The sequence below is a fragment of the Hemicordylus capensis genome, chromosome 1, assembly GCF_027244095.1.
Source record: "Hemicordylus capensis ecotype Gifberg chromosome 1, rHemCap1.1.pri, whole genome shotgun sequence".
In the NCBI taxonomy this organism is placed as follows: Eukaryota; Metazoa; Chordata; class Lepidosauria; order Squamata; family Cordylidae; genus Hemicordylus; species Hemicordylus capensis.
The window spans coordinates 296,835,767-296,855,605 of NC_069657.1; the positions used below are offsets into that span (position 1 = coordinate 296,835,767).

General features: G+C 40.6%; 1 protein-coding gene across 33 annotated transcripts in view; it reads right to left on the reverse strand.

The window, feature by feature from the left end:
* Nucleotides 1-19,839, reverse strand: part of DST (dystonin) — a 488,434-nt gene that overhangs the window by 305,006 nt on the left and 163,589 nt on the right. For 20 of the 33 annotated variants that reach the window (XM_053286451.1, XM_053286446.1, XM_053286475.1 and 17 more), the window contains 3 exons: nucleotides 7,041-7,130; nucleotides 6,432-6,530; nucleotides 1,043-1,120 (listed from right to left, as the gene is read on the reverse strand). In XM_053286451.1, the coding sequence (XP_053142426.1) occupies nucleotides 1,043-1,120; nucleotides 6,432-6,530; nucleotides 7,041-7,130 (267 nt within the window). The remainder of the gene's footprint in view (nucleotides 1-1,042; nucleotides 1,121-6,431; nucleotides 6,531-7,040; nucleotides 7,131-19,839) is intronic. The other 13 variants (XM_053286454.1, XM_053286452.1, XM_053286478.1 and 10 more) reach the window with 1 other exon arrangement.

The following is a 19,839-nucleotide window of genomic DNA, read 5'->3' on the forward strand; positions in this document are numbered from 1 at the left end:
AGGCAGGAGAAGGGGACTGGGATGTGTAAGGGTAAGAACCCTCCTATCCAACAACCACAACTCTCCCGTACAATTTTACAAGACTTAAACTAGTTGCATTAAACTTTTCTGCTTTGAAAATGCATGTAGGTTCAAAAAATATATTTGCAGATGCACTTCTTTTTGATGTGAGAATGGTCACATATGAATCAGAGTCAGATATACTGTATCAGAAAAGGGCCTTGACACTTCACCAAATTGCCATGCATGATTTGGAAGGCAAGAATATATGGCAGTTTCTGGTCACTTCCCTACACAAAAGTTTTTAATTTCTAGGAATTAAAAACCCCCACATAAAAACAGCTCTAAGGTGCAAAGAATGGAGCCATTCACATCTTCCATAGCCTTGAATGCATGAGTCTCATCTTCACTATTTAATCCTTGGAAGCAGGCCCAATACCACTCCCTTCCTACCACCTAGTTTTGATCCTCTTCTGTCAGCCTCACATCTGACCTGCCTGAAGCACAGGTTGTGGGGTTTATGTAGGTAAGAAGGGATGAATATCTAAATGGTGAAAATGTTACATCCGTAGACTTATTTGTAGGCTGCAAATGAGCACGGATGATGTGGTACACTGAGAATGATGTATAGGTCCAGCTCACCTTTTCACCTCTATGTCTGATGAACACTAGTATAATAAATTAGTCAAAGTGCTGTTGCTCAAAAACCCGTTTTCTACTTTTTCTTAGGAGACATGCAATTGATTTTCATTGCTTTGATGGGGAGAAAACACTGGAAAACCAGATGAGTATGTTCACTGACTGGAAATGTATGTCGTTCATAATAATAAAAAAAAACCACACACACAGAGGCTTGATTTCCTAGGGACAGCCAGGGATTATATCCCACACCCTCACTTATTTGGTTCAGGTCAAATATAACAGCAGAGCAATCCCACTTTTTTCCCCTTTTACAACCAAACACAAATAAAAATAGAAATAATAATATTCCTGCTTTGTCAAGGAGTGTGTTTTAAACTTTGCTTCTTAAGTGCTATCTTACCTGTCGTTTTTTCAAATAATCAAGTGCAATTTGTACATTCTGTAGTCTGTGAAAACGCATCCGACCTTTCTCTCTGGGCTAGAAACAGAAAATGCACACTGTGAGGTTTTCTACACAACAAATGTTACTAGTTACAAAACAACTGATACCTCTTTAAAATTATCTATTCAAAATGTTGCAGAACAGTCATATTTGAAGAACAAATTGAAGGCAAAATAAAAAAGGATTGAATTTTTAAGGGTGCTAGAGAGACCTAATGGCTCCAGAGTAACTGTAGTTTAAATTTTATAGAAGTTCTTTTTTTCGTGGGGTCTCTTTTTTGTTCATTTGGATACAATATAGTATCTCAACTTGACAGACTGTCAGAACTAAGTCATCGTTTCACAAGGTCCAAGTAAACAGGATCTTCATACCCATGAATCATTACATTAAAGAGAGCCATCAAAACACAAATAGGGATCTACCGATACATTCTGAATCTCAGGATCAACATCAACATAATGTGTCACTATACAGGTGAGGCCCCCTTAATAAAATGTACGCATTACTTGTCACGCTTATGTCTAGATTCTGTGCATTCAGAGTTGCTGATTAATTGTACCATAGAGGTAGTACCCCACATGGCAGCCAGAGTGCTTCACTTCATTATAGGCTTATTGGGATTCAGTTTAATTTTGACTCAGCAGAGCAGGGAACACAGAAAGGAACTGGCTCACAGCGAGACTATCCAGATACAGGACTGGAGGTTTTACTCTAGTTGTTTACTAGTTCATAAGCTATTTTGAGTTTTCATATCATAAAGCAGACTATACATCTTCTTACACAAATAAATAAGTGTGGCCTCGTTAGGAGGGAGATAAAACAGTTACAATGGGACTTTAACACTTACCTTATTAAGCAGGTGCACTCTAATTCTGGGCACATGGTAGCTCAAACAGAACACTTTTAAGTTCTATTAATTTCAACGGGAGAGGAAAACCTATGCTTAAACCTCTCCTATTGAAATCAATGGCACTTAAAAGTGCTTCACTTTGGCTGGATTGTGCCCTCTCTTAATATGATAGCTACAAATTATGGCCATGATCTAGAGTCATGTGCATACAACATCCACATCCCTAAAGTTATTTGGCAAGATCCACTAGAAGCAGTTCACTGCACCAAACCTCTAAACTACCTTTAAAGACTTCCTCAAGTTTAACAAGCAGTTTGTGAATATGGTATGAGAATCAAGGGAAGCGCAGACTACTACTGGAGAGCTTTTCCTTGTGCCAGCCTTCTCCCCACATTGCTTTCAAGGTCCCAAACAGGAGGGAATTTGGAAAGCGATTGGCTGGGGTGGGGTGGTGGTGTTTCCAGTCAGGGAACCCAATACATACTCCTGGGGCAAAGTGCTTTTATTTTGAAACATCAACTAACTGCACTGGGGCATCTCACTCAACTTCACCAACATGAATGGAAGTTAAGGAGCAACTGTGGTTGGCAGAACACATGAAAAACATATCAAAGAGCACAGTCTTCACTTAATGAGCACATTTTATCAAGTGCCAATGCTTGGTAGGATGCATCCTATGTTTAGAACTATAAACTAGCATATCATCCATTCTCTCTGAAAGAAATGAATGTAAAGTGTGGAACATATGAGCCATTTCACAGAGGTTAACTTTGGTTTACCCAACAGGGAGCTACATCTAATGGCTGATATCCAGCCTAATGCTGTGTGTGGCAAAAAACTTGTTCCATGTTTAATAGTGGAGAGGTGCTTTTTGCCATGTCTCCTTCCCTCTGAAGTCCACTGTGGCTTCTGAAATTATGTCCCTGAGGGTTCTACAACCATCAGGGACATATTTTTGGGTGGGATGATGAACTACAGGGAGGGAAACGGAGAAAAGGATGTCAGTAATAGTGCCCCTCCCGCACTGCATACCCCCTAAAAAATTTTGGCAAGTGCAACATTAGTCTAGATATCAGCCAATCATGGCTTGCTGCCAAGGGTGTCTGAATGAACCATGCACGATATTTGTAAACATTTGCTGAATTCATATTTCACAATTTGTAGGTGTACATTTAGAACATGTTTGGTTTACATTTTAACAAAACATAAGACAACTTCCAAACTAGTCAGTCATGACTAGCAGCAGTGAAACTAATACGACAAATTAGTCATTACTTATTTAAGTCCCATCATTCAGTGGGATTTAGCCATGACTAACTTGATTTGGATGCTACCCAGTATGTGTCTAGTGGTCCATAAGGCCAGTTTTAGCAGACATACATGTGGAAATGTTATTAGAACTGGAAATTCTCATGGATTTTCAAGGAAGATCTGTGATCTGGATACTGTGCTGCCACCAACTCCTGCTCATTCACCTTTTAGAAGGTCCATGTAGACCATCAATTCTGGTGTAACATTCTCCATGTGTATTATGGAGAATGGAAATCATTCCAAACAAACTAAAGGCAACCTATCCCAATAAGTTTTTCTCATGTAGAATTTCAAGCAATGTTCATCATCACATAATTGTGCAACCTTTGCTTTAGAAATGCTTGCAAAACACAACATGCATGAAAAAAAGCTAAACACGTCATCAAGGAAAATAAATTATACACAGCAGGTTAATGATAAACACAGCAAAATTTCATGCAGTTAATGTAAAATCACAAAGAGAAAGAATTACACAGAAAAAGGCATAGTTTTCTTAGCCACCAGACAACAGTTACGAGAAAGGAGTGAAATGTACTCGATTATATAAAAATATAAAATGCCTTTCTTCCTGTCTTCCGATTTTTCACTTTGATGTAATGAGCTGAAGCATGCTACAGCATAATAACTGCTGCAGTGGAGCAATGGATATTTCCTCAGACAACTTTCCAAAACCAGCCAAAAAAGTAAAGGCTTATCTGCACATGAGAATGCAAGATGCCACAACTGCTTCCCCTCACCTTGCAAGCCCTGCCTGCCCTCCGTGCTACAAGGCACTAAGATATGCTTCCTAATACCCAGAGGCACCAGCTAGAGCCCAACAGGAGAAGCTCCTTGTGGCTCAAGTAGTGTGCCTTCCGTAAGACCAATAATATAGCAAACCTCCCTCTCCCACTAGGCTGTGCCTAATGGCTCTGGGTACCGAGAACCATCCCTCCATGAACCACAGTTCAGTAGGAGAGAGAGCAGTTTAGGGAAGTGCAAGTGCACAGACACACAGCTCACATGAAAGAAAATAGAAAATGCTACGCCTGCAGCCACCCTCTTTCCTAGGTCTCTAAGCAGGCAACCTCAGCCTGAGGAGCACTTGGGAGGAAGGCGCGCAGCCTGGGTTTCATAACCAGCTTTCTCAGGCCCCAAACCCTTTTGTACCACAATCGCATAGCTATTATCAATAATCATCTTGGGTCAATCATAAAATGTTGAGGACTGACGACTTATGTCACACTAGCAGCATGGGAGGGGCTGCAGTGCAGCTTCTTCTCATGTTACCAGGATCCAGGCAGAAGACCCAAGAAGCTCACCCTGCAGTTCCTTCCTATTGCTGCTGGTTTTCAGAAGCTACAGCACCTCAGCAGCAACTCCCACACCACGGATGTAATAAGCATTTGAGTCCCGTAGTGGAGAAGCAAGCATATGCAAATGGAAATGTCACGACAGCATGAATGGTCATGACTGCACATTACAGCCATAGAAGCATAACATTTGTATGGCTCAAACACAATAACATGAATAAATCCTAGTGGGATTTTTTATTTTATTTTTATTTTTTTGGTCTTAGTGAATTCAGTGTTGCTTTGGAATATCAACTGTCTGCCAAGAAGAAATATAAGAGATACAATTTTAAAGTGAGAGGGGGAACATGATTAACACACAAAATACAATCCTGACTTCTACAAGCACCTCAGTGATGTAATCTTATGTGGTCAAGGGCCATAATGTAACATACAGTTAAGCGCACTTAACTCAACCAATGCCAATGGGTTTAAAGTGCTCTCAACTCTGTTGGGCTATGTTGCCAAGACATTAGGCAGGGGCAATGTCCAAGGCAGCAGTTTTTAAACCAATTACTCTGGCTTTAAAGATTGTGCCCAAATGTGCCATTGCATAAAAATAATAGTTAAATCTTGCAAATTTTAACTGGGCAAAATTATCATGAATGGAACACTCAAACCCATAAAATTTGAAAATCTTGCTAAAAGGAAAGAAGCTTATAAAATCCAACGTTGTCAAAGTAAGTGTACAAAATACTATAGGAAAAACATATTTATGCATAATAAAACCAGAGATAGTTTGAGGTAATTTCTGATCTTTAACAGAATGCACAAAAGTTTCAGAAGTGCAGAAGTGGGCCCACACATACGTGCACCCAAGAAAAGAACAAACCTCAAAGCTTCTTAGGCTTTAAAAGATATAAAGATTTTTTAAATGCCAGTTTGTTATAAGAATGAAGCAACCTGTTTAGGACAAATCAATACTCAGTGCCTTACTGTTTTATAAGCAGACATTTCCCATCTGGAAGACAAAAGGCATTATTAAAAATGCTACCTCATCATCGGCGGCTATAAAAAGAAATCCTTTGAGAAAGCAACATATCTACTAGGTGAGCATCACTCAACTACATATTGACTATCACTATCTACTGGGGAAATGTTACGACATCTTCAGCCAACAAGTTATCTATGGGTCCAATCCACAAACCCACTGAAGCCACATTTCAGTGCAATTATCCCTCAAAACACTTGTCTCTCCTTCCATTAGTCTCCCCAACTGTTGGAAATTTGACAGCAAGTTCTTTGAAACTGGGAGCTGTCTTTTCATGTTTATGGTTTCTCTGTAAAGCACCATGTACACTGACAGGCCTAAGTGATCATAATCATAATCATCAAGTTTGGCCTTACATTTCCCACCTAAAACGGTTTGTGGATCAGGTTGCAAGTGATATAACTCAATCACATTGCCATATTCAAATAACACAGTTACAGTTTTACTATACAGTATTTGTGGCATTGTTTGTTCATCTTTAATAGCATTATTTGCACAGCGATTGCCTAAATTATGTTTGTGGCCACAATACAATAAACAGGAACAGCTTTAGGTTTTCAGGTGGACTAGTAAAAGACAATCCATCCAGAATTTTTCCTGCACAGGTCCCTTTAACAGAAGAGGGGCCGTACAGAAGGATTTCTTGAACTTTTTGGTCATTTCAGTGGGTCCTGATGGGTTGCCCAAAATCATTGGCACAGCAAACAGTTTTCTATATTAAAGGCATTCCCAGTAATTTCATCTTTGCCCAGCAATGTTTTCTAATAAGCTACAGCACAGCACCACACTAACAGGTTAATTTCAGCTTAGAAGTCACCACTCTTCAAATACTACATTAGTAGAGTTATGGGGGTCGGCACCTACCCCCTTATCCTCATCCTCCTCATCCTCATGCTGTTCATACGGGCATGCTTCTGTTGAACTCACCAACCGTAAGGTCTTCAAAAAATCTCGCTCCCTTGGCTAATGAACGTAACAGACAGGAGACAGGACAGCAAAGACACAAGACAGACCACAAATGAAGAGAATAGTATGAACAGAAGAATATCATGAAGGGAACAAGTGCCGAGCAAGGGAAAGCAATGCTCACAACAAAAGGAAATGACACCAGAGGGGAGTGTTAGACAATTACAGGTGGGGGCGTTTTCCATTGCTATTTGTAAATTTCGTTCTTTAATGGGGAAAAATATTTAGCATCACACATTTGCTGGAGGGAAATTAACAAAGCAAAGACTGGAAAGACAAGTGTATTATAGAAGTAGTCTTGCGTATATAAGAGAACTAACTAATATAAGAGAACAAATATAAGAGAACTAACAAATAATTTATATTTATATACAATTCTAAAATCTTCCCTTTATTTCCCCAATTACAGGAACACAGACTTAAGGCAAAAACCCAGTAACCAATACCAATTAAATCTGCAAGCACCACTGAAGCCTGAGACTGTTCAACAAATATTAAAAGTCTCACCAAGGTGTCTCCTGAAAGAACTTCTAAGAGAGAGATCAAGTTATGTCCATCTCGCAGGTCTTCATACAGGTCATTCACGTGTTTGCGAACCTACAGAGAAAATGAGATACAAAATTAAGGTGCTGTCTCTTTCTAACAGAAATGTATTCTGAATCTATGCATGAAAACTCACAAGCAAGCCCCACTATGTTCAGTGGGGCTTAGTCACATAGAAGACTGCATTGGATTGCAGCCTTAGCCGTTTTTGCAGAATATGTGTACATGTAAGTGAATTCAATCAAAGTGCACTGAGAAATAATTTTTTAATTTTAATTTGGATGCACATTTGCATGTGCCATTCTACTCACATTCTGGCATGGCTTCAGCTGAATCAAAACTAGGGCCCATCAGCATGGTTGCCTTGGCAACAAGGGCAATTTCCTCCTTAGGGCATGTTTTCATGCCCTTTCAAGCCCACTCTTGAAATGGGGGTGTTGGCAGACATGAAAATGTTTGCAAAAGTTGGGCAGGGATTGTTAACTCACATCTAGTTCTAGCATACTGGATAGACAGATCCGAGGGGCTTCATGTCAACAATTTAGATTTCTTTATTCTAATATCATACTATAAGGCAGAGCTGCACAACTTCTACCCTCTTGCAGATATTGGACTACAACTCCCATCATCCCTCACTGTTCACCACTGAAGTTGGGGATGCTGGGAGTAGTAGTCCAAAAACATCTGGAGGGCCAAAGTTGTGCAACCCTGCCATAAGGTAAGATCACAGGAGACTGAATACAGACACAAGGAACACAAGTACATGCAGCCATTCGATGTTGTATCCTTAATCACTAAAGAAGATGCCAAGGTCAAGGAATTCTTAAGGGAGAGGATTAGCTAAAATTTCAAGTTGTAAGGTGTTACTAGCCATGCTCACTACATCATTTTTGATGCCTCAGTACACCCCTCAAACATAGCCATTTATCCATTCGCTTTCCCTGGCCTGCTTGGAAGAAAAATGGTGGCTGCATTCCAGGTAAAAGGTCGTTCTGCTAAGGCATTTCCCTGTGGTGCCTTTTATGTTATCTGCAAATAACTGTAATGAACTAAAGGAAAATGCCCCTCTCTGATTGCATGTGAGAACAGGCAGAGAGAGATTGCAGGGCAGGCCCAAATTAAAGTAGAGCCAAAAGGAAAGAAATGCAAGCTCTCTCCCTTCCATGACAAGAAGTTTCAAGGCTAAATAAAACTTCTCGCCTCATTTGTCAGACTCGGTGATATGCTCCTCCCCTCAGATGATTGCTCTCAGCCATTTATTTGTGAACATCTCTTTGTCTAAGGAGCATAAGAGGAGCCACTCCAGATATAATCCAATCAATACTTCACATCCATGCCTTATTTGGAGCAAGTATTCCAAAACACTAGACATTTCCTGAAAAAGCCCCTTATCAAAGTTTGATCCACCAAAGCACTGAAATAATGCCTCGGGGTATGTTTTTTCTTATACAAACACCCTCAAAGATAACATCATTCTCTTGCACTCTTTATCTGCCACTGAACGAGGCGTCCCATGCTGCTCAGGCACACCTCACTGCTCGCCAACAAACAGACAGACAGAGCCCTAGCTAGAAGCAGGTCGCTATGAAAAATGGCTTCCCTCTTCCTTTCACCTTCAAGGCTCTTCTCCCTTTCCAGAATTAAATCTAACCACTCTCTTTTCACTTTCTGTACTGTACCTCTATTACCCCTCAATAAAGCAACTCTTTCTTTTCAAGAACATGTGTTTACTCTCCTTTGTCCTTTCTCGTGCATCCATGCTGTGGCCAGCTTACTCAAAAGTACTTCAAAGCTAAATATTATTGTTAATTGGTCTGCACCCATTTGATGCTAATCTTCCCCACTTGAGCAAAGCCATGGAGCGTGACAGTTAACACATGTCCACATGTTTGAGTTTGTTTCTAATGGCAGTTGGAAATATAATTTTTCTGACTCGTATAAAGGCAGAAGAGCACAGAGACATCACACAGAACCAAAAATGTAACCATGGTTTTCACATGACATAAGAACCAGCCATAAATATAAATCTATGTAATTTTTAGACAGTATAGAAATGGATATTTCTAAAATCCCTAATGAGCTGTCTACTTCTACCACATTCCAAGCAGATGGTTTTATGAAGCTTCTCTTCCACATAATATAAGTAAGTGTACCTATTTTCATCTAGCAGAAACTGAAGATTATAAATGGTGAGGAGTCAAACTGATACAATGACAGGAAAGCTGCAGGTCAATTTTTAATATTAAATATGTTTGACTGCCACCAAAAACTGTGTGGCAAACTGTGTTTGGTTTACCCTCTCACACACACTCCAAACATCTATTGGAATTCGCCATTGCGATATCACACAATGGCCCTGAAGTTTTGTGTTCATTATAGGGATGTGAACTGAGTTCAGTGGGAGTCTCAAGTTCTAGAGTGTGTGCGTGTGTGTGTGCGCACACACACACACACACTATGCACACACACGACGTGCAGAAAAGATAGTGGGAAGGCTCCAAAGCAGTCACTGCAGGAAACTGAGGATAGGAGAGAGATTTTCAAATGTACACTTCCAAAAATAGCTAGCAATCTGTCAAGAGTGTCGTAAGCACACCTCTTCTGCTCAAAGAGATATTTTGCTCTGAGAGGCTGCAAATCACTTTGCAACCTGAGTAAGCATTTTAACAAAGAATAATATCAGAGGCACATTTTTGGTTATGTTGATTACAAATCTGAACAAGCCTACTAATTACCCTTGACAGCAGTTTCTGCAGGTTTTCTTCACTCTACATGTGTTCCTACATGAAATGCAAATTAATATGAATTCATTTTGTGTTCTTCTATTTATATTTATTATGAACAGAGAGAGCATTTATAATGAATTCTAGAACCACCTGAATTACAAAATGAATGCACTGACAAATAGATAGATAGATAGATAGATAGATAGATAGATAGATAGATAGATAGATAGATAGATAGATAGAAGGACTGGGCTATTCCTGTAGAAAATGATATAAAGAGCTATTAAAAATATCCAGAAGCAAAACAGGTTCTTTTAGATGTTCTAATTGGAATGCAATATTGTTCATTAAAGAGAATCACTATAATTCTGTAAGAAACAAGTCTAAAGGTAGAAAATAATTTTGTATGGAAATAATTCTATAGTATTCTATTAGAAAATAAGTGGTATTTAACTTGATTTCATTCAAGACAGACAGATCCAAATGTCATTGACAAATGTTGAAAATATGACTGAACATGAGCCTATTACATATTTGTTACACATCCTTTCTTTCTCATCACTACTCCCATCCCCTTGAAGACAGAGATTTAGACACATTTTAGGAGAACAGCAAAAGTGCGGGGGGGGGGGTGCTACCTTGCATGATGGTGTACTTAGAGTCTGCCTTAATCTTTTGTTAATTTAGAGTTTGCCTTAAGCTTTGCTGTTAATACGAGGTATGTTACTGCCCATTTAAGTGAAACCAAGTGGAACTCTGAGAAAAGAAGTTAAAAAGCAGACTTCAGAGCGATTGTGATGGAGCCTTGAGTGAGAGTCTTTGAATAATCTGTTCAGGTCTCTGTTGGATGTTTTTGGTCAATAAAGGTTTCATTTTTTCCCCTTGACCCTCCCTGTTCTGAAGAGTAACACTGGCAAATAAACAAAGATTGCATTATGTGTGGCGAACACATATCAGAAACAGTGAGAACACACAAGTCCTACTCCTAAGCTTGCTGTAAAAAAGCCACACAGTCTGAGAATAGTCCATACACAATACAAATAATGTAACATAACTGTGGGAATTTGATTTAAAATTAGTGTATTATAGGCCAGCGAGCTCAAAGCTGTTTTCCATTTACATACTTTAAAAATCTGAGGAGTGGGATAAATTAGCTGTGAGAACCCCTTGGCAATTTGAACCTTATTGAATAATTATTACTCCTGATGATAACCTAATAAATATGCAATGTTTGTCCACCCGAACCAAATGACTATCTACTTGATTTCCTACAAAGCAATTCTGAAAGATAATTACACTATGCTCCAGCATTATCAAGAATAGTTTGCAACTGTTTGTATAATTGCTGTGATATGGTTTAAAATTGTTTGGAGCTGTAGCTTGTTTGGGTGATCAAAGTAGAGAGAAAAGCTGGGGGGGGGGGGGGACACAGTATCAAAGCCCTGGCATTATTCTCCATTCTCTGTCCTTGCTTGAGTGCCTCTAGGCTTATCTCTTAGCTTCTAAAGTAAATGTAATAAAACGACCATACTTCAAAGGAGGCAATGAAAAATGATGTCTCAGAAACAGAACTTGGAAGCTACACACCAACAACATATTCAAAGACAAAGTAATGAAGATGTATATCCACAGGAGAGGTCTTTGGGCTACCCCATTCTTTTCATGCTCAAGATTCCAAAACACAGACCCGGTTCAAGAAGTTGGAAGGCAGTTCAGTGGGTGGGGTAGGGGAGATTTAGCAATTCTGCTAATTGCACAAAAAGGCCTCGAACTGCGCTACTTACAGGAACACCATGTATAGGAACAATACTGTGTAACAGCTTCATGGAACAGCTGGGGAGAGGTTGTCTGGAGATTTGGATTGCAGTGTCACCTATATGTGGATGGCACTTAACTCTTTCTCCCCATCATGTACCAGGAATGCTGAGGAGCTTTTAAATTGGTGCTTGAAGTCAGTCGTGAGCAGGACACAGGCAAAGAAAACTAAAATCAGACAAGACAGAAGGGTTTCTGATTAGGAGAACTGCTGATTCAGGATTAGGAATTCAGCTTGTCTGGAATGGGATAGCACCCACCTTCAAAACTCAGATTCCCAGTCAGGGGGATACTCCTGGATGTGACTTTTCACCTGGATGGTCAGGTGAAGGCCATGGTTAGGAGCACTTTTGCTTAACCTAGGTTTGTGCATCAGCTGCATCTGTTCCTAGAAAAGGCATTTCTTTCCCTTGCTTCTGGGCGCTTTGCAGATTAGACCCTGCAACAGGGTTAGTCATATCTCTGACGTGTGCTTCCACACTTCCTGTGTTGTGAGACTGGAGTCCCCACGGTGACAGCAGCGTGCCGTTCATATTTCCCATGCTTGTTTCGAATTTAATCACTGTGATATAGTGCTATGACATCATATATCTGGCATAAGTAAGTTGTTGGGTTTTTTGGTTGTTAGTTTCCGTGAGACTGCTCCCCCTGCTGTTTACATTTTGAATGTGATTTGCCTGAATGGAAGCATTTTGCTACTGTTGAGCAGCTAAAATGAAAAGCGCCCTTATGATGCATGGTGACATGTGCCTTAGTTGTATCCCATTTGGAGCACTGCAATGCAATCCATGAAAAATGTCTTTGAAAAATGTCTGGAAACTTCGGCTGGTCCAATATACTGCAGCCGGACTGCTGACTGGAGCCAGGCATTGGTAACATATAACACCCTAGCTTCCAGTACATTTCTGGATGCATTCAAAGTGCTGGTCGTAACCTTTAAAGTTTTGAACAGTTTGGGACAGGGATATCTTAAGGACTGCCTTATCTTAAATAAATCTGCCCATTCATTAACATCCTCTTAGGAGGCTTTTCCCTAAATCCCACTGCCAATATCTCAACTGCATTTGATTGAGATGTAGGAGGGAGCTTTGTCTGTAGCCACACGCAGACTGTAAAACCCTCCTCCAAGGCAGGCCTTTCTTGCCCTTCCTCTCATGGCTTTCCACACTGTGCAAAGACATTTCCCTATAATGTCTTTATGGTGGCACAGAAATTGAATTAAATAAACAAACAAACAAATAATATAACTAGAACTTTGATCTCTGACATGGAATTGTTATCCTTCTGGCTGGCTTTATCTACTCTTTTATTAGTATTTTATTATTTTTTGTATCATGATTTTAATGGTTGCTCGCTGCCTTGGGCATGGTGAGATAGCTATGTTCTGAAATACATACAATAAATACAGACACTCATGGGGACACCAGTTCATACAAATTGCTGCCTCCATACAATTCCCACCAGGTTACAAGCCCACCAGCAGCCGTGTTCCCTCTAAGGAGTGCGTGTGTGCTCACACATTTTTTGATGTCCGCTCAGTTAGTTTTAGATCCTGCTCAGGTTGAATCAGGAAGGTCCCACTCTGAAAGCAGGTGGGCACACACTGTCTTGATGCTGCCGCCCAGGACAAAACTCATTCCGCACACAAATGAAAAAAATTAGAGAGAACACTGACAAGCAGCCACTCACACTTCCATCAGCAATCACATGGAGCCCACAGACTGTCTTAACAAGGCCATAAAAATAGCTCAGCACAAAAGGAACCCCAAAACTAAGCACAACCCCACAGCCCGGCTAAGTCCAAGGAAAATGAACCCCGGCTGTCTAAGTTTTATAGCAGGGATTGGTAACATGTGGTTTTCCAGATGTGGATGACTACAATTCCCATCACCCCAAAGTTGTAGATCAGCAACATCTGGAGATCCACATGTTGCCTACCATGTTCTATAGCTTTCTCAGAGGTTCACTCAGACCAGTTTGTTTAAAAAAAAAAAAAAATCAATTCCGAGCATGCACCTACATACATAATGGCAGTGGGAGCACTTGCTGTTGAAACCAAAAAGACTGAGTACTTTAAAGCATTTGTCCTCTAGTCAAATGTGGGCAGCCAGAAAAACAGCAAAGGTTATAAGGGGCCTTCTGAGAGCTGCCCATAAATATACAGAGCCAGACCTGTGATCAAAGTATACTTGATAGCCATACACACTTTGCTTGCAAAGCCAATGAGGAAAGTTAGGCATAAGTGAAAAATGAAGTTTCCCCTTACAAATCAAGGTGCCTTATCTCCCTGCTTTTCTCCCCTGGTAGCCTTTCCGATAACTAGAAAAAATTAGATAAAATAATATCAACAACAATACCACAGTGCCCCTGCCTCTTCTCTCTATTCTAACAAATGTATCTCTTTATATCTGTACAGAGCTTCCAAGTTTTCCCAGATGTGAACAAACGTTTCATGTTATTCACAGACATATCCAAGGATATGTTGATGCAGAACACTAAACGGATAACTTTTCATATGCAAATGTTATGTGTGCAAAAATATTTTATTGCTGCATCCAACTTAAGGTTTCATTTCAAATTCAGCCTGCACACCAATTTAAACTGGCAGAAAAGAGAAGCTTGCCAACTTAGCTCCCAAAGAAATCCTTGGGATCTGCAGGGCAGGCTGAGGGAATGTGTTAGATCCTCCATGATTTACTGTGAGAATCTGGGGGCTAAGCTATGTGCTGCCTCAGGCAGGCAGTCTTGTGCAACATTCATCGCACAGCTGGGTGTGGGAGGCTTGGCAGCTTGGCTGGAAGGAGTATGCCAGCCTTTAGGGAGAAGAGACACGGCCATTTAATTCTGTAACTGGAGGAGAGGCATTTGTCAAAATTAAAGCAGAAGCATTTCACCAGCTAAAAGGGTAGAGAAAACAATATGGGTCTCTTGCAGAATCAAGGGGTTAGCAACCTCAGATGACCACTATGTTGAAAATCAGCAACGAGTACTGATTTTGAATACATTGGGAAATTATTTCCATTCCTCCCTTCCAAGTTATTTGAATGGATATTAACACATTTTTTCCCAGATAGTTTACTCTTGGTTTTCCCTGGGCAGAGAATCTACATTTAGCGTGGCACACCAACAGTGAAATAAAAAAGCAAGAAAACCCTCCTGTCTCACTGAAATGCTGATGTCTAAATAATCCACTTCGTAAACTGCAAATATAGAATCTGGTTGCCTAGGTACTTATATGGCTCCTGGCATACTGTACTCCCTATCTTCTCACTGACCTCACTACAATAATCTTTCATGCTGGCCGATCTCATTGACACTTGGACTGACCACATCACAGCTGAGCGTCTAAAACAAGAAGAGAAATCTGAATGTGGTTTATGCAGGTGCCATATAAATTTCCTTGCTTCAGGCATTTGTGTTTCATAATTAGAACAGACAAATGGGGATTAGCAAAACTTTATGGAGATTTCTGCCAAGAACTGGTGATTCACTGGAGAGAGATTTTGGGATCAGTAAACCTTGCCTACCCGACCTCTAATCGTAAGGACAGTCACAGCTTCAATGATTCATTATTTATTTATTATTATCTAAACACAAAGTTCACATTATAATATACATGGAATAAAAATCACAACATAAATCACATGAAACCATTAAAACCACATAAGAAACAGTCAGCACCTATGAAGTCAGGAAAAAAATTATCTATGGTTGGGGTTTACACTTCACTCCAATGGGATCTCTGAATGCAATCCATTACTTTCACCTGTGTAAGTGAATGTCAGTAATTTATTTTCAAGAGTGAAAGTTAAGTGCTACACTTGATGTCAATAGTCCTTTTCATATGTTACAAGCATGTAGAACACTTGTGTGTTGACACAGATGGCACTGGAGTGGCAGGCTCTGCTTACACCTCGTGGGCATTTACCTACTCCAGTGCCGAAATGCTGTTACATGTAGGTCAGGGGCAGAGCCTGTTGCCTAATGCCATCCTCCCGATGACGTGTGCTTGTTCTACACACTTCCAGATTTTGAAAAGGGCTAACATTGCAGCGATGACAAAACCTGCCCACTGCCCTGGACATTGTGAGCACATGAAACTCCCTCATACAGAGTCAGAGCATTGGTCCATTTAACTTAGTATTGTCCAGGCCTGCTCAACTTAGGTCCCCCCCAGCTATTTTTGGACTACAACTCCCATAATCCCCAGGCATAGTGGCCAATAGCCAGGGATTATGGGAATTGTAGGCCAACTTCTGCAGGAGGGCCGAAGTTGAGCAGCCCTGGTTCAAACTGACTGGTAGCTGTTGCCAGCACTGTTCCATTAACATAGCAGTGCTCCGGAGTTTCCATCAATGGTCTTTCTCAGCCTTACCTGGGGATGTTAGGGACTGAACTGGAAATTATCTGAACACAAAACAAGTGCTGTGCCACTACACTACAGCAACCCCATCTCCGTTTGGTCCCTCCACTTTGTGACCCAGCCCACACTGCAAAGCATATAGACACAAGCTGCACACATACACACACATTCAGGGATCCTTACAATCTGAAAGCACTCTCTCCACATATGCCTCACCCATCATAATAATGGGTATTTTGCTAACCAACACACATCACTTCTTCATCCATTATTAACTCACTCCTCATGAGTTTATATTTTCCAGTCAGTGAATGTAGGATTGACTCATTCATTTCCCTAAGACGTATAAAAATGAGTAACACGCAATTCACCATTTTCCTCCCCACCCCTGCCCCCTCGGCTTTATCCCTCAATTTGTTTTAAATCAGGTTAAATATAATAGCAATAGCAATAGCACTTACATTTATATACCGCTCTATAGCTGGAAGCTCTCTAAGCGGTTTAAAATGATTTAGCATATTGCCCCCCAACATTCTGGGTACTCATTTTACCAACCTCGGAAGGATGGGAGGCTGAGTCAACCTTGAGCCCCTGGTCAGGATCGAACTTGTAACCTTCTGGTTACAGGGCGGCAGTTTTACCACTGTGCCACCAGTCCAATATAAGGAGCATTATTAATTGTTCAGATATATGCCTGGCTCCAACAAAACCAATGATCCAGTCAGTCACCCCTCTGGCCCAAATTCATAATTAATATCAGGCATTTATTTGGTGATCTACCACTACAGATAAACAATGGGGAGTCAGAAGCAGTTTTGGCAACAAACAATAAGGCCTCCCCACCACCAGCCAAAATTAGGATGCTGAAACATGCCAATGTATTCTGCAGCTGAACATGGACATGAAGAGAGCTGGTCTTGTGGTAGCAAGCATGACTTGTCCCCTTAAGCTAAGCAGGATCCACCCTGGTTGCATACAAAAGGGAGACTAGAAGTGTGAGCGCTGTAAGATATTCCCCTTAGGGGATGGAGCCGCTCTGGGAAGAGCATCTAGGCTCCAAGTTCCTTCCCTGGCATCTCCAAGATAGGGCTGAGAGAGATTCCTGCCAACCTTGGAGAAGCTGCTGCCAGTCTGTGTAGACAATAATGAGCGAGATGGACCTATGGTCTGACTCAGTATATGGCAGCTTCCTATGTTCCTATGACAGAGCTGATCCAACCATATTGTAGGCTCCTAATGAACCGTCAGTGGTCTTATGCAAGAGCGCAGACATTTAAAGCAGCATCCTTGCACTCCAAAAGTGCTACTTAGATAACAAAACATGTCACTGAGTCAAGCAAAATGTTTCACATGTAACTAGTGCATCTGAAGTGTGGGTACACTAAATAGTTGTGCTCTTGCACAAAAGCGTACATTTTGTTAGGAGCCTGCAGTAGTGTGAATGGATCACCCACGATATGATGCAGAACACAGCCATTTATTTTACAGCACTGTACCACTAGTTATAATTTGCATTTCAGATTTTGATCGTCAGTAACAAATGGAAATGGAAATGAAAGCCTAATGAGAAATAGTACTGACACCACTATACAGGCCATATGTGTACTGAGCATAACAAGGAAAATAAAGCAATTGTTCCCATTTCTTTTTTCCTACAATTTATCTTCCTGCATGTTGCCAGATAAATATTAACTCACAGTTGTTAACGCACTGTTCTAGCATTTGTATGCCTATATAACTGCTTCCCAAAGCACCTTTTCGCTTCCATTTTAATTGAGAGCTACCACATCTGGGATCCCTGCTGTGTTCTGTTGCCATGTAAGACCTGAGGCAAACAGAGAGGCTCACAGCAGGGGAGACATGCATCTGTACATTTCCTCCCTATCTTGTGGCTGTGCTTTCTTTGATCCATGAACCATAAAGATATCTGCTTTGCCTCTTGAGGGGATACAATTACATTTTAGATGTTACATATATTTTCATTTAGGTCTTTGTCTTCTTGTTCACGAAGTCAATCTTTTCTGTTCCTTCTGAATAAAATCTGCATTTTGTTTAAGCTGCGGATCCCATGGCAACATAACTTCCCGTCTCCCCAAGTGTTCTTATTCCATGTGATGATTGAGAGCAGCAGCTATATGATACTGCAAGCACCTCTGTGCAGATGGCGCTATTTACCCACTGTTTACTTCTTCAGCTTTTCTTGTCCAAAACCAGATGCCAAAACAGGCAGGGATCGGGGAAAACGCAGCAAGCAGAATATCTAAACACTGTAGCTTTGCTTCTTTTTCATGACAGTTTATCTTTAAATCCGCTCACTGTATTGTATTTTTTGTACTAACGTGGTAACTTATATCATGCAAAGAGGAACGGCTGTTTGGAGACTATGGGAGCTATGCACAGGCTTCCCATTCCCCATAATGCTTGGCATACTGTCTGCTCTGTGGGATCTGCACATGGGTGTTATTCATATGGCAGGATTGGATTATGCCTCTCATGGTTAGTATTCTATCTAGTCTCAGGGTTTATTAATATTCAGGCTTGGAATATTATAAACATTCCTAAACCCAATTTCTAATTCAAAAATATTTAATAATCTGTATCTAAATTATTTCTGCAAATCCAATAAATTTGAACTCTGGTTATATTGGAGTTACTCAAAGCTCTATTATGGAATTGCCCTGATCATCCTTAATTAAATTCCTTAGCAAAGAGCTTATTCAAGAACTAAATTTCTTGGGGATCTACATTTCACACTCCAGCTTTTGTTCATAGTTGAGGATTCCTTCCTTTCAACGACCTCTAAATCCTTTCCAGGTCACTGTGCTGCCTGAAACTATAATTCCATTTCATGTATTCACATTGTTACTGCCTCTCACACTATTTTGTATTTTTTTTCTTTTTACTTGTGTCACTCTCTGTAAGAGATCTGTGAAGAACGAGTTCACAACATGCTATTTATTTAGCTGTTCTTAGGTTTTGTATTCTTACGTACTTCCATCACAAATTAACTCTGTGCAAAAGTCTCTGCCTAATTCCAAAGTATGGTGATAATATTATTTCTATTTCCTGGACACATATTTTCACCCACCATAACATATACTTATTACCTTTATATCCTGCCTATCTTCCATCATGGACCTCAAGGTGACATAATGGGATTCCCAGGCAAATGACCATCCTGGCACTGACCAGACGTAGACCTGCTTAGCTTCAGTAAGGTGATTGAATTATGTGCCCGCCCCTAAGCATCATAGGACCCATATTTCAAAGCCCCATGTTTCCCCATTCACTTCATTATGGGGGCAAAGAGAGAGCAGTTCCAAATATTCTAAGCAACCCTTCTGAGCAAAGCAGCATCAGAGTCATCCACAAGAAATCACTGGAACATGGCCGTTTCCTGCAAGTATATTACAAGAATATACTATACATTCCTATATAAGGAATATATATCCTTATAGTTCAGATTATGCCTTAATCAAGGAAAGCACTTCTTGATTGAATATTTTACTTAGCACCATCATACTCATGTTATACCAAATACATGATGTAAGCATATTTAAATCATTAACAATCATATCTGTATGGAAAGTATGGAGTATGAAAAGACCAGTGTGCCCTGAGAGGAAGGCAAGAAAGGAGGCGCCCAGGCCAGGGGAGAGCATAACTTCAGCCCCCATAAAGACCAGCTCTGGCCTGTGAGGACTGTTGGGGCAGCCCCTCCCAGTAGTTCGGAAAGACCCGTGTGCCCGGAGAGGGAGGTAAGAAAGGAGGCGCCCAGGCCAGAAAGCTCTTGTCCTCGGCTCCTGAAAAGACCAACAGCCTGAGATGTTTTATTAATCTTCTGTACTTTGCTTCTTTT